The 15,800-nt window shown below is 38.1% G+C and overlaps 1 protein-coding gene across 1 annotated transcript; it reads right to left on the bottom strand.

The window, feature by feature from the left end:
• Positions 1 to 1,309: 1,309 nt before the first annotated feature.
• Positions 1,310 to 5,915, bottom strand: LOC308686395 (uncharacterized protein). The gene is made up of 4 exons (XM_081394819.1): positions 5,847 to 5,915; positions 5,393 to 5,478; positions 2,334 to 2,356; positions 1,310 to 2,030 (listed from the first exon to the last, which is right to left on the bottom strand). The coding sequence occupies exons 1-4, from the start codon at positions 5,905 to 5,907 to the stop codon at positions 1,817 to 1,819; spliced, it is 384 nt and encodes a 127-aa protein (XP_081250945.1). The 5' UTR covers positions 5,908 to 5,915; the 3' UTR covers positions 1,310 to 1,816.
• Positions 5,916 to 15,800: the final 9,885 nt, after the last annotated feature.

Raw genomic sequence — 15,800 nt, 5'->3', positions numbered from 1 at the left:
AAGGTCATTATATTTATTTTTAAAAAATCAGCTAGACCAAATAATTCCACATGACTTCCCCACGTTCCTGAAAAATACATTTTAGACTGTGTCAAATAATCTTTCATTGATCTGTCCTCTTCTCTTAAATATTTCACAAATTTAGAACTGTTATCTTCCAGATGTTTAACAACTGCACGCCTGATTTTCAGGTGTTTCTCTTGATTGCCGCATACTGCATGTGCTATTGATCTAAACAAGCAATTACCGTCTCCTTTAATGCCCTTTGTTTTACACGGTACTCCTAAAGAACACACATTTGTGGCTTGAACAACAACGCTTTCATTAGTCAGCTGTAAGCATGCACACAGAGCATCCTCATCTGCATATGTTAACGGTTTGAAACTAAACTCAGTATTTACTGTAGGGCCAATAATGATATCATCATCATCCATTAATAAATTATCATGTAACTTGCTTATATGTGAAATTTTGGACTTTGTCTGTACACGTCTATTTTTCTTACTTGAATTCACACAGGTGTCAACCGATTTGCACATAGTTGCTGGTTTGTCTACACGTGTTTGTTTACCAGTGTCTGCGACACACTTACTCTGCTTTGTTGCTCTCGTACGTGAAACTTGTGTGACGCTTTTTTTAACAGACTTACATGACCTTGTCTCAACAGTTAAAGGTTTGGAACTTAACTCGGCATTAACTGTAGGTCCAACAATGACATCATCCATTAATACATTGTCATGCAACTTGCTCACATGTGAAACTTTCGACGTGGTCTGCACCCGTTTATCTTTCTTACTTGAATCCAGACATGTCTTAACAGATTTGCACATAGTTGCTGGTTTCTGTGCACATGTTCGTTCACCAGAGTCTCCAACACACTTACTCTGCTCTGCTGCACTCGTAGGTGAAACTTGTGCGACGTTGCCTTGTTGACCAGACCTACATGAACGCATCTCAGCACTCGTTGCCTTATCGATTACTGTTGCTGTCACACCCGTCACTTCAAATGATTCTCCCTGACCTTTCAGTGATGTGGCAAGGTTATCAACATGATAAAACAACATGTAAATGTCGTCACAATAAACTACTACGCTTGTGCCTGCATTAGACTTAACCATACCTTTATCATCACGTGAATGGGAATCAACCACAGCAAACATTGACCCTGCCTTTATAACTGCACAAATGTAGCCATAAATGTTCAACAAACATGCATCAGACTGAAACAGGGCCCTCTGAAGTGCATCCTCTATAGACATGCACACACCTCTCAATGCACCATCATACACATCATTACCAAAAACACCACTCAGAGAATCTGACATCTTTATTGAGAATGTTGTGTTGAAGAGTGTGTGCACAGTTGGCAATTCTGGAACAGCAACATAACCACGCCATGCTGAATCATTGATCTTCCCCTGTAAGTCCATGGATGTGTACAGGTCATCTCCATGCAACAGAACAGCATCCAGGTCATCTCTTGTCCACGTCAGCACATCCTTCAGCACACTCATCATGACTGCTGTGATGCTGTTTGCTGCACACTGTCTGCCACGGTTGAAACCAAATCTGGAATCAGCTTGATGGAAGGAACCCTGTAAGACTCTCTGTGGAAAATAATCAGAGTTATCGACATCAAGAGATGAACACATCGGAAGGTTATTGGAATCCATTGAAACATTATTGCAAGCCATTGAGGGGTTATTGTAAACCATTGAGGGATTATTGTAAACCATTGAAAAATTATTGGAACCCATTGAAAGGTTATTGGAAGTCATTGGAAGGTTATTGGAAGTCATTGGAAGGTTATTGGAAGTCATTGGAAGGTTTTTGGAAGGTATTTGGAAGTTTTTGGCAATTGCCGGAAAGTTTTGGAAATCCAGGCTCTCGACAGTAGAACCAGAGAACGATGCCTTTTTTTCAAGAGGAGGCATAACCTCAGCCAACTCCATGGAGGAAGTGAGCAGAACGCGCTCAGCATTCCTCCTCTTTGCCGCCCGGGACCGACGGAAACCCTTTCCACGTGGCATCTGCAATTATATGAAAACACACAGACATATACAGACATATATATATATATATATATATTTATTTGTGCCCTTAATTTGTACATCCTTTTTGACAAAAACGTTCTCCTGAACACATTACAAATGTGTTTACATTCACAAAAATACACGGGTACAAAAATAATTTTTCATTATAACTAAATTACCAATGACCAATTGATTCAATTAACTTGTAAACTGTAAAATAAAGCATGTATTTAACTTCTACACAATGCCTTGTATTACCTATATTTTCACATAGATAAAAAATAGTTTACCAGGCCTTACCTTAGATTACTTCTGAAAGTCTTCTGAAACACAAGGAAAAATCTCAAATTCAGTTCACACAACATTAATAGACAATTAGTCACCAATTATGATAATCAATTATAATAATCAATTTCAATGAGTATCAGTATTTGTTTCATTAAAAAGACAAACTCATAAAATTCATTAAAAATATATATATAATTAGTCTTTTCAATCTATTAAAAATGTACTACATTACACATTCACCAAATAATCACTATTAAAAATATTTGAGCTTTTAATGATTTTATATTGTAATCATTTCACAGTTATTCTCCACATTAGAAGCAAATTAATCTCAGTGGCATCATTTCAAAGACAGGGCTTAACCTAAACCAGGATTAGGCCTTAGTTCAATTATGATATTTAAGTAGGTTTTATAAACATGCCCTAGAAAAAACATTACTAGTGTGCATATTGAGACAAAACAATGATATTAAATAATATATATTTTGATAATATAATATATATTTTAAGATATGTCTAAAATCACTCAAACATGCATTTTACCCTTGGACTAGCTTAAGCCTTGAATGTGAAACCAATGGAGTAAATTTTAAATATTTAATTGAGGATAGGAGCAGAATGCAACTCAATGCATATATTTATAATATTTAAGAGTGCTGGCCTACATAATTAGAATACGTAAAGTAGCACAGAGGCAACACTATACACTTTTATTTGCACAGACGTGTTTCTACGCATGCCATCACGCAGATCGTCAAACTTCATTAAATATTATTTCTCGTAAGGTTCGAGTGGTGTCGTGTGTGTGTGTGTGTGTGACAGAGAGGAATTAGAAACAAGCAGAATGTGGTTGTTTGTAAAGCACACGCATCATCATGTATCTGTTTTAAAACTAAGCTAAGACATAAATCTGAAATTATCTTAATCAATATAGAATCGCTGGAGAGAATCTATAACACAATATCACATAAATTAAACAAACTGTTATGCGTAGCGTGCCAAGTTGATGCTTCATCTGCAATACAAACTGGTTTACTCTCGCACATCACGGGACCAGACTGTAATCGCAGCTTTGCACTTAAAAAAAAATGCATTTCATCATATCACAAATGCAATTAATTGTTCATCGCTAAGCTAACACATATGTATCTGTTACACTATATAGTGTCTGTATAGAATTAATAGTAGAATGAAGTAGAGAAATAATAACAAATAATATTTTGTAAACCAGCTGTTTCGTTGCAGTAATGAAACAAAACACATCAATACAAATGTCAGGATCCCAATGAACACTTAAATTAAAACATAACAAACCAGTATATAATACATACATGCACGTAAGCGTGGCCAATGTGGCAAAAATATCATATAACGATTATTTAAATAAAATAAAAAATCACAATTAACAAATTTATCACAGTTCTTTTTATGTTGGTTTTACCATTTTGCAAGTAACTAATCTCCCTATTTTTTAAACAAAACATTACAAGGTAACAAAAAGTAACAAAAAAAAATAATTGCAAGCATTTAGGCCAAAGTGGCAAACATAAAAATCGTTGTCAATATTTTCTTTGTTATTAAAAATTACAAACAAAGATACACATTGCATATACACACCAAAATATTCAAATAAACAATGCTTTATATATTATTATTACTTTTCACCTACAGTAGGTGTTAAACAGTAACATTAAAATACAAAAATAAAACACTAAATTGACTTTACTGTATTTATAGATTGATTCGTATTAAAGCTACTAGTAAAGTTCTCAGTCAACAGCAAATAGTTATTTTCTCCTAGTCCCCATTGACTTCCTTAGTATAGTTTTCCCTACTATGCAATTCAATGGAGGTCAGCAACTTTATGGATAGATACATTATTCAAAATATCTTATTTTGTGTTCAGCACAAGAAAGAAATTAATACAGGTTTGGAGCAAATTTAGAATGAGTAAAAAATGACACAATTATCATTTTTGAGTGAACTTTTCTTTTAATGATAAGCCGAAACATGTTTATTATAAGGCTACTCTGTCACTTTAAGACCTGCACGCGACGCGTCTAATACACGCATGACTCGCACCCAGTTTTCTCTCAAATGTTTTCTTGCTTTCACTTTAGTCATAAACCAAATGTGTTTACGTAAATCTTTTATTGACAAGTATTGGCTTAATAAGACACAAAGACAACTTAGTCCATTAACCAAGGCGCTGTTTAACAGGCTTTAAGTGTCTAACATACACTTCGGGTTTAATGCGCTCAGAAACACGCATGAACAGCGCATCAGCACACGAATGAAATATTTAACCATGCAAATGCAAATAATGCCCTTTAGTGAATTGCAGTGTCCCGTGAGTGTAACTCTACCTCTGCATTAACATGTGATGTCAATGCACGTCGCGTTGTACAGTGGCGGAAACGCCAGAAAACTGATAAAATGTGTGCTACTATTGCATGATAATATATTTCTTCAAAAGTAGATCGTGAACGTATTTTAATCATCTACGAACAAAACTCGTACAATCTGAATTCATTCCGATGAATGAATCTGAATATTGTTTACATGGACACTAAACGTGATCAAAAAGCATTCGCACTACAAATGACAACCGGAATATTTACCTCACAGAACAATACGCACTTTAGTCTGTCGCATTTCGTGTTGTTTTCTTATGAATCATGATAGGCTCTCTCAAAATGGTACAAATACGCACATTCCTACACGTACTGAACTAAAGTTAATGCTCTCTTCAACGACCACAGGATTCGAGAATAACATATTTTCAAACGAATCATACCTTCAAAACACCTCATCTATACAACACACTACATATAGGATTATTTTAAAATACTTTTGCATGCTATTTTGTTAAGATTAACGTTAGCTTTACAACACCACAATGAGCAAACCTCATTAAATTAAAACACCAACTAACGCCTATTTCTCACAAATAAACATACACGTCAACTAATATACACATACTTCAAATTATGTTAGATATATTATGAATAAGCAATAATAAATACTGATTAATAAGATTATATAGACAACACATGAGAGCACGTTCTTACCGTTAGAGAAATGGGAACACAATAACTTCCTACCAACCGGAAATGTTCTCTCTGCCAACAGTCGCAGCTCCCCCAGTGGCTGGGATCTGGGAATGAATAAACATTTACCCTCCTTGCATACATAGCATAACTTTTACTTTATTACATTAACATAACTGACCATTTATTCACCAGGGGTCTCATTTATAAAGCGTGCGTACGCACAAAACGGGGCTGGAAACGTACGTACGCCAGTTCCCACGCAAAGGTTGTGATCTATAAAAAACAAACTTGACGGGAGAATATGCGCACCTTTAAGCAAACATTGAGCCGTGCGTACGCACATTCTGGAGACAAAGGGAATTGGCGACACCGATGGTGAGCTGGAGTTAATTGTCTTTTTGGTCACTTTTAGACAGAAAATCAAAAGAAAATTTAACATACAGAAAAATAATACAAATATAATTTCACTCACCAAGCTTGTCACTTGAAGCAAATATCCATCCCTTCTTAAATGTCCGCGCCAGCGAGCGCATTGGGCCGTTTGAAACTGACGCAAATAACAGTTTAAATAAATAAAATAATGATTTAAACTATGTTTTACTTCTAATATATACATTTAGATTAAATATGCCATTCATATTAATGGAGTTGCACTTAAACATGAAATCATTACTCAGAAGTTACAACATTTTTATATTCAAATTCAGTCAATAGAAATATTTGTTGTGGATGCAATGTTTTTGAACACTTTTCCTCTGGCATGCTGTGTTTTAATGTTTTAACCACAGAGAAAACTGCTTATCATGATAATACCAGATTGTCTGAGAAAATAGTTTCGTGCAAATAATGCCCAAGGCCTATCTGTTTCCATTAAAAATATCAATTAAAAATACAATACGGCCAGTGGAAAAGATTGAGAAAAACTTTCTCTGAAATGTATTTAACACTATTTGATGTATGTATTCAAAAACAAGGCAAGGATAGGCAACAACTTGATTTTTATTAATGTAATGTGTCTTGTACCGTTAAACGTTATCACGTGTATGAATAATCATATGCAAATGATATGCAGATGAGGATCTGCATAGTAAAATAGGCGTTGTAAGCTGTTCGTGGTCATTCCACAAAATTGGTGCCTTTTGTGTCCCTGAGAAATAATCAGACGTAGAATTACTATAACAACAAATAAATTTGTGATTTAAAAACATAATAGTACTATGTATTATTTCCTCAAGATTACATTAAATTAAAGTCATTTATATATTATTTTAAATAATAAAAATTGCATTTATGCTGATAATGGTAAAGTTTTTGGCCTGTCCCTCCCTGTGATTGTTCTTTTTCAGCAGGACTTTTAATTTGCAAATTGAACACAAAATTATACAACAATCACATTTTCATATTTTTCTAAGTATAGTGTCACTGTTAAGCAATGTTTTGGCATAAATATACATTATTTTTAATAAAATATAAATAATTTTATCGGTATCCCCTGATTTCATGTCATGCCTGTTACCCTCACCAAACACCCCTTGTAAAATAATGGTACATTCCTGTGACATCACTTCCAGAAAGTTACATCATCTCTCATTCATTATTCCAACAGTTAGAACACAAGCAAGTTTCTCTCTCTCTTCTATAATACTCTATTTTGATGATTTATTAGGTTTAACTGAGGTGCGGACATCATGCAATGTCAAAACTGTTACTGATTGTTAAAGTATAAATTTAAATTAATGTAATCAATATCTACAAGTAATATCCTTTCAAAGTGTACAACATGTGCTTTTGTGGCCTTGCCCTAATAGCTAGCAATTAGCAAATTAGCTTGAATTTGTCAAACCTGTTACTGTCAGGCCTGTTACTTTTGTATAGTAACAGGTTTTGACATGTGGGGTAACAGGGATGACATAGATTAGGTGTCACCTTAGCCACACTGTTTTTAAAGTTTATCGGTGTAAATTGCTAACATTTTTAAAGGTCATCCTGGGTGTTTTATTGAGCTAATGCCTATATCATTTAGAGTTGGTATTGCTGGTGCATCTGTATCATCTCAGGGAACCGAGGTTACGCTAGCATGCAGGGATGCCAGATCAACCCCTTGGCCTGAAAGAGGAGGTCCCTCCTCACTGGTATCAACCATGGAGCAGTGCTCGTCAGCTGCATCAGAACTGGGAACCAGGCTTGGTTCGTCCAGAGCGGAGCCACAAGTAGCACTGCGCATCCGTTTTCCCTGATTCGCCCTAATACCTGCGGTAAGAGCGTGACGGGGGGAAAAGCATAGAGCAGGCAGCGGGGCCAGATGTGAGCCAGCGCATCCCTGCTCTTGGAGAAAAAGTCCGAACAGTGAGCATTTTCCTGAGACACAAATGGGTCTACCTTCGCTCTGCCGAATATCTTCCACAGCAGTTGGACTGTCTGCGGATGTAAAGACCATTCCCCTGCCAGAACATTGTTCCTGAACAGTCTGCCTGGTCCTACATTCAGGTGACCTGGCACGTGCGCTGCTCTCAGCAAGCGCAGATTATGCTGAGCCCAGATCAGGAGGCGTTCCGTCAGCCTGTAAAGGCTTCGGGATCTGATACCTCCTTGGGAATTTATATAGGCCACCACCGACATGTTGTCCGATCGGACCAAGACGCGGTATCCTTTTATTTTGGGACAGAAAACGCCTCAGCGCATTGTCAACTGCCATAATTTCCAGGCAGTTTATGTGTAGAAGCTTTTCCCGTTCTGACCACTGGCCAAAGAACGGTCTGCCCTCGAGCAGCGCTCCCCATCCCGAGGTGGAGGCGTCCTTGGACACTACCTTCACACTCGAGGAAGTCCCCAGGCTTACACCTGACCTGTACCAGTCGGTCGCTTTCCAAGGTTTCAGAGCTGAGATGCATTTTTGATCTACCTTGAGGCATAAGAGACCGGAGGTCCACGCTCGACGCAGTACTCGCGCTTTAGCCAGAACAGGCCAAACGGCAGGACTTTGTTTTTGACACCAAACTTTGCATGTCTCATTGTCACTTCACTCTGACCACATCACATCAGTTTTGTGACTGCGCCACCTACTGGTCAAAAGTGATAATCCATTAAATCATATTTTTAATTACTTTTTATATGATTTTTCAGCCATTTCGCCTAAAATCATACTTTTTCGTACTCCTCCTAGACCGTTTGTCCGAATTTCACCAAAATCGAATCGTATCATCTCCAGACCGTGCCGACTAAAAGTTATGTATTTCGTGTCGATTGACGAAACTGTTTTCATATAGCGCAGCAGCAAAGTTGAGGCATGATGCTAAAAGCACTATTCAGGCTTTATCTCTGCAATGCCTTGACATATTAACACCAAACTAGTTATGTGTCATTGTCACTTCACACTGACCACATCACATCAGTTTTGTAACTGCTCCACCTATTGGTCAAAAGTGATAATCCATTAAATCATATTCTAAATTACTTTTCATATGATTTTTCAGCCATTTCATCTAAAATCCTCTTTAAATGTATTTAATTGCTCATTGTTCCAGTTGGTCTGACACCTTCAGCCAAGTTGGCATATCCTGTCATCTGCTTGCGCTTGGCCCCGATAATTGCTGCTTGCAGCTATATTTATTATTATTATTCTTCCTTCTTCCGACTGGGAGTCTATGGCAGCCCATAGAACCGATCGCGGGAAAGTTGTAATGGTTTGACATTCTGATAGAGGACAGTCCCAACATTAAATACACCAATTTTGGTGTGTCTAAGTCATTCCCTCTAGCGCCACCACCTGTCCAAAGTTGCAGTCATGTTTATGCTAATAACTTTTGAACCACAAGGGCTAGAAACAAAATTCTTTTTTCCTCTGATTCCTGAGCTCATGACGATTCGATTGCACGATATGACGTCATTTTCCGTCATTATAATTTTTCCGCCATTTTGAATTTTTCAAAAAACCTACTTTTTCGAACTCCTCCTAGGCCGTTGCTCCAATTTCCACGAAAATTGAATCAGATCATCTTCAGACCATGCCGACAAAAAGTTATGCAATTCGTGTTGATTCGTCAAACCGTTCTCGAATACCGCGCAAACAAATTTTATGTAGCGCTTGCGAAAACAGACACAAGCCTGTATCTCCGCAACGCTTTATCGTATTCAGACCAAACTAAGCACATATCATCACAAGCATGACCTGAGCCTACATGCTGCGTTTCGGCGCAGTGCCACCTACTGGTCCGGAGATATGAAAAATGGCTGTTTTTGCTTATAACTTCTGAATGGTTTGTCCAAAAATCATAAAAGTGGTCTTGTTAGATTCAGGGCATCATGCTGAGTCGACTGATATCCAATTTTCCCCGATCAGCCATTTTGGCTGTCGGCCATTTTGAATTATGTGCTAAAATGCTGTATTTTAGGAATGCATGAACGTATCGTTACAAAACTCGGAATGGATCATCATCACGATGCCCTGAAGGAGCCTGAGAAGTTTCGAAACAGTGCCACCTAGTGTTGATTTTTTTTCCCCAAATGCTTCCAAATGCTTATAACTTTGGGTGTGGTCGACTTATTTTCACGAGACTCATCTCATTAGAGTCCTGAATCGTTGCCGAGTCCCACGATACCAAACATGCTAGGTTTCACCTTATGGTTTGTGTAGCGTTGTGATTTAGCGCTTAAAAAACATTTGGCTATATCTTCGAAACCGCTAGTCCGATCGAGACGAAACCACCTTCAGAAGTTTGGAAACATAGGTCGATAGCTATACGCCAATGCCCAAATGCGAAAATATTGATGTTTAGGGGTAGTAAATTCCAATCAAAGTCATGTGTCAGTCATTTTTTACGTGTTTTTTCATATAAATGTCTATAACTCCGAAGCGAATTGAGATATTTTCACCAAAATCGACACACATATGTATGGGCTCACTCTGAGGACACGTAAAAAAAATGGTGGGACTCAGCCTCTTGGTGGCGCTATAATAGAACAAAACATGCAATTCCCATTGACTTCAATACAGTTTTGTGAAATAAAATGCTATACTAAACAAATGCATTGGTGTAATATTACGAAACTCAGAATGTGCCATCAGCACCATCCCCTGAAAGTACTCAAAATATTTCGAGACAGCGCCACCTATTGGTCAAAAGTTATAACAAAATTTAGAAAACTGATAATAACTTTTGAATAAATTGGCTTATTGTAATACAACTGGTCTTAATAGATTCCTTGGGTCAAACCGAGAACATAGATACCAAATTTACCTTATTTGGCCGAACTTCCTGTCCGCCATCTTGATTTTCATTCAAAACCTACTTTTTCGAACTCCTCCTAGACCGTTTGTCCGATTTTCACCAAAATCGAATCGTATCATCTCCAGACCGTGCCGACTAAAAGTTATGGATTTCGTGTCGATTGACGAAACCGTTTTCGTATACCGCAGCAGCAAAGTTGAGGCATAATGCCAAAAGGACTATTCAGGCTTTATCTCTGCAATGCCTTGACATATTGACACCAAACTTTGAATGTCTTATTGTCACTTCACTCTGACCACATCACATCAGTTTTGTGACTGCGCCACCTATTGGTCAAAAGTGATAATCTATTAAATCATATTTTTAATTACTGTTTATATGATTTTTCAGGCATTTCGCCTAAAATCTTCTTTAAATGTCTTTAATTGCTGATTGTTGCAGTTGGTCTGACACCTTCAGCCATGTTGGCATATCCTGTCATCTGCTTGCGCTTGGCCCCGATAATTGCTGCTTGCAGCTATATTTATTATTATTAGGGGCCAAGCACCGAAGGTGCGGAGGCACCTATTGTATCTGTTCCGTTTCTTATTATTATTATTATTATTATTATTATTATTATTCTTCCGCCATGGGAGTCTATGGCAGCCCATAGAACCGATTGCGGGAAAGTTGTTTTGGTTTGACATTCTGATAGAGGACCGTCTCAACATTAAATACACCAATTTTGGTGTTTCTAAGTCATTCCCTCTAGCGCCACCACCTGTCCAAAGTTTCACTTTTATTTTGCTAATAACTTTTGAACCGTAAGGCCAATTAGCGAAATTCTTTTTTCCTCTGATTCCTGAGCTCATGGCGATTCGATTGCACCCTATGACGTCATTTGCCGTCATAAAAATATGGCCGCCATCTTGAATTTTCAAAAAAAGCTACTTTTTCGAACTCGTCCTAGACGGTTTGTCCGATTTGCACGAAAATTGAACCAGATCATCTTCAGGTAGTGCTGACCAAAAGTTATGGAATTCAAATGGATTCGTCAAACCGTTTTCAATAAACGCACAAATACATTTTACGTAGCGCTAGCAAAAACAGTCGTAAGGCCGTATCTCCGCAACGGTTTATCGTATTCAGACCAAACTTGGTACTTGTACTCACAAGCATGACCTGAGGCTACATGCTGCGTTTCGGCGCAGCGCCACCTACTGGTCCGGAGATATGAAAAATGGCTATTTTTGCTTATAACTTCTGAACAGTTTGTCCAAAAATCATACAATTGGTCTCGTTAGATTCAGGGCAACATGCCGAGTCGACTGATATCCAATTTGACCATATCGGTCATTTTGGCTGTCGGCCATTTTGAATTTTGTGCTAAAATTCTGTATTTTATGAACGCATGAACGGATTGTTACGAAATGTGGTATGGGTCATCAGCACGATGCCCTGAATGAGCCTGAGAAGTTTCGAAACAGCGCCACCTAGTGGTGAATTTTTTTTTTCAAATGCTTATAACTTTGGGTGTGGTCGACTTATTTTCACGAAACTCATCTTTTTAGACTCCTGAATCGTTGCCGAGTCCTACGATACCAAACATGCTAGGTTTCGCCTTACGGTTTGTGTAGCGTTGTGATTTAGCGCTTAAAAAACATTTGGCTATATCTTTGAAACCGCTAGTCCGATCGAGACGAAACCACCGTCAGAAGTTTGGAAACATAGGTCGATAGCTATACGCCAATGCCCAAATGCGAAAATATTGATGTTTAGGGGTACTAATTTCCAATCAAAGTCATGTGTCAGTCATTTTTTTCGTGTTTTTTCATATAAATGTCTATAACTCCGAAGCAAATTGAGATTTTTGCACCAAAATCGACACATATATGTATGGGCTCACTCTGAGGACACATTAAAAAAATGGTGGGACTGAGCCTCTTGGTGGCGCTATAATAGAACAAAACATGAAATTCCCATTGACTTCAATGCAGTTTTGTGAAATAAAATGCTATACTAAACAAATGCATTGGTGTAATATTACGAAACTCAGAATGTGCCATCAGCACCATCCCCTGAAGGTACCCAAAATATTTAGAGACAGCGCCACCTAGTGGTCAAAAGTTATAACAACATTTCCAAAACTGCTAATAACTTTTGAATACATCGGCCTATGTAAATGTCACTGGTCTTAATAGATTCCTTGGGTCAAGCCGAGAACATAGATACCAAATTTTCCTTATTTGGTCAAACTTCTTGTCCGCCATCTTGATTTTCATTCAAAACCTACTTTTTCGAACTCCTCCTAGACCGTTTGTCCGATTTTCACCAAAATCGAATCGTATCATCTCCAGACCGTGCCGACTAAAAGTTATGGATTTCGTGTCGATAGACGAAACCGTTTTCGTATAGCGCAGCAGCAAAGTTGAGGCATGATGCTAATAGCATTAATTAAGGCTTTATCTCTGCAATGCCTTGACATATTGACACCAAACTTTGTATGTGTCATTGTAACTTCACTCTGACCACATCACATCAGTTTTGTAACTGCGCCACCTATTGGTCGAAAGTGATAATCCATCAAATCATATTTTTAATTATTGTTTCTATGATTTTTCAGGCATTTTGCCTAAAATCCTCTTTAAATGTCTTTAATTGCTCATTGTTGCAGTTGGTCTGACACTTTCAGACATGTCGGCATGTCTTGTCGTCTTATTCTGCTTGGCCCCGGTAATGGCTGCTTGCAGCTATATTTATTATTATTATTATTATTCTTCCGCCATGGGAGTCTATGGCAGCCCATAGAACCGATTGCGGGAAAGTTGTTTTGGTTTGACATTCTGATAGAGGACCGTCTCAACATTAAATACACCAATTTTGGTGTTTCTAAGTCATTCCCTCTAGCGCCACCACCTGTCCAAAGTTTCACTTTTATTTTGCTAATAACTTTTGAACCGTAAGGCCAATCAGCGAAATTCTTTTTTCCTCTGATTCCTGAGCTCATGGCGATTCGATTGCACCCTATGACGTCATTTGCCGTCATAAAAATATGGCCGCCATCTTGAATTTTCAAAAAAAGCTACTTTTTCGAACTCGTCCTAGACGGTTTGTCCGATTTGCACGAAAATTGAACCAGATCATCTTCAGGTAGTGCTGACAAAAAGTTATGGAATTCAAATGGATTCGTCAAACCGTTTTCAATAAACGCACAAATACATTTTACGTAGCGCTAGCAAAAACAGTCGTAAGGCCGTATCTCCGCAACGGTTTATCGTATTCAGACCAAACTTGGTACTTGTACTCACAAGCATGACCTGAGGCTACATGCTGTGTTTCGGCGCAGCGCCACCTACTGGTCCGGAGATATGAAAAATGCCTATTTTTGCTTATAACTTCTGAACAGTTTGTCCAAAAATCATACAATTGGTCTCGTTAGATTCAGGGCAACATGCCGAGTCGACTGATATCCAATTTGACCATATCGGTCATTTTGGCTGTCGGCCATTTTGAATTTTGTGCTAAAATTCTGTATTTTATGAACGCATGAACGGATTGTTACGAAATGTGGTATGGGTCATCAGCACAATGCCCTGAATGAGCCTGAGAAGTTTCGAAACAGCGCCACCTAGTGGTGAATTTTTTTTTTCAAATGCTTATAACTTTGGGTGTGGTCGACTTATTTTCACGAAACTCATCTTTTTAGACTCCTGAATCGTTGCCGAGTCCTACGATACCAAACATGCTAGGTTTCGCCTTACGGTTTGTGTAGCGTTGTGATTTAGCGCTTAAAAAACATTTGGCTATATCTTTGAAACCGCTAGTCCGATCGAGACGAAACCACCGTCAGAAGTTTGGAAACATAGGTCGATAGCTATACGCCAATGCCCAAATGCGAAAATATTGATGTTTAGGGGTACTAATTTCCAATCAAAGTCATGTGTCAGTCATTTTTTTCGTGTTTTTTCATATAAATGTCTATAACTCCGAAGCGAATTGAGATATTTTCACCAAAATTGACACACATATGTATGGGCTCACTCTGAGGACGCGTAAAAAAAATTGTGGGACTGAGCCTCTTGGTGGCGCTATAATTGAACAAAATATGAAATTCCCATTGACTTCAATACAGTTTTGTGAAATAAAATGCTATACTAAACAAATGCATTGGTGTAATATTACGAAACTCAGATTGTGTCATCAGCACCATCCCCTGAAGGCAACCAAAATATTTCAAGACAGCGCCACCTAGTGGTCAAAAGTTATAACAAAATTTCCAAAAAGGCTAATAACTTTTGAATAAATCTGTCTATTGAAATGCCACTGGTCTTAATAGATTCCTTGGGTCAAGCCGAGAACATAGATACCAAGTTTTCCTTATTTGGCCGAACTTCCTGTCCGCCATCTTGATGTTCAGTCAAAACCTACTTTTTCGAACTCCTCCTAGACCGTTTGTCCGATTTTCACCAAAATCGAATCGTATCATCTCCAGACCGTGCCGACTAAAAGTTATGGATTTCGTGTCGATAGACGAAACCGTTTTCGTATAGCGCAGCAGCAAAGTTGAGGCATGATGCTAATAGCACTATTCAGGCTTTATCTCTGCAATGCCTTGACATATTGACACCAAACTTTGTATGTGTCATTGTCACTTCACTCTGACCACATCACATCAGTTTTGTAACTGCGCCACCTATTGGTCGAAAGTGATAATCCATAAAATCATATTTTTAATTATTGTTTCTATGATTTTTCAGGCATTTTGCATAAAATCCTCTTTAAAGTCTATAATTGCTCATTGTTGCAGTTGGTCTGACACTTTCAGACATGTTGGCATGTCTTGTCGTCTTATTCTGCTTGGCCCCGGTAATTGCTGCTTGCAGCTATATTTATTATTATTATTATTAGGGGCCAAGCACCGAAGGTGCGGAGGCACCTATTGTATCTGTTCCCGTTCTTATTATTATTCTTCATTTTTCCGACTGGGAGTCTATGGCAGCCCATAGAACCGATTGCGGGAAAGTTGTTTTGGTTTGACATTCTGATAGAGGACAGTCCCAACATTAAATACACCAATTTTTGTGTTTCTAAGTCATTCCCTCTAGCGCCACCACCTGTCCAAATTTTCACTTTTATTTTGCTAATAACTTTTGAACCGTAAGGCCAATCAACAAAATTATTTTTTCCTCTTATTTCTGAGCTCATGCCGATTCGTTTGC

Source organism: Scardinius erythrophthalmus, assembly GCF_964197995.2.
Source record: "Scardinius erythrophthalmus genome assembly, contig: HAP1_SCAFFOLD_234, whole genome shotgun sequence".
NCBI classification, from domain to species: Eukaryota; Metazoa; Chordata; class Actinopteri; order Cypriniformes; family Leuciscidae; genus Scardinius; species Scardinius erythrophthalmus.
The sequence above is the reverse complement of the archived record's forward strand: the minus strand, read 5'-3'. Positions and strand labels throughout refer to the sequence as shown.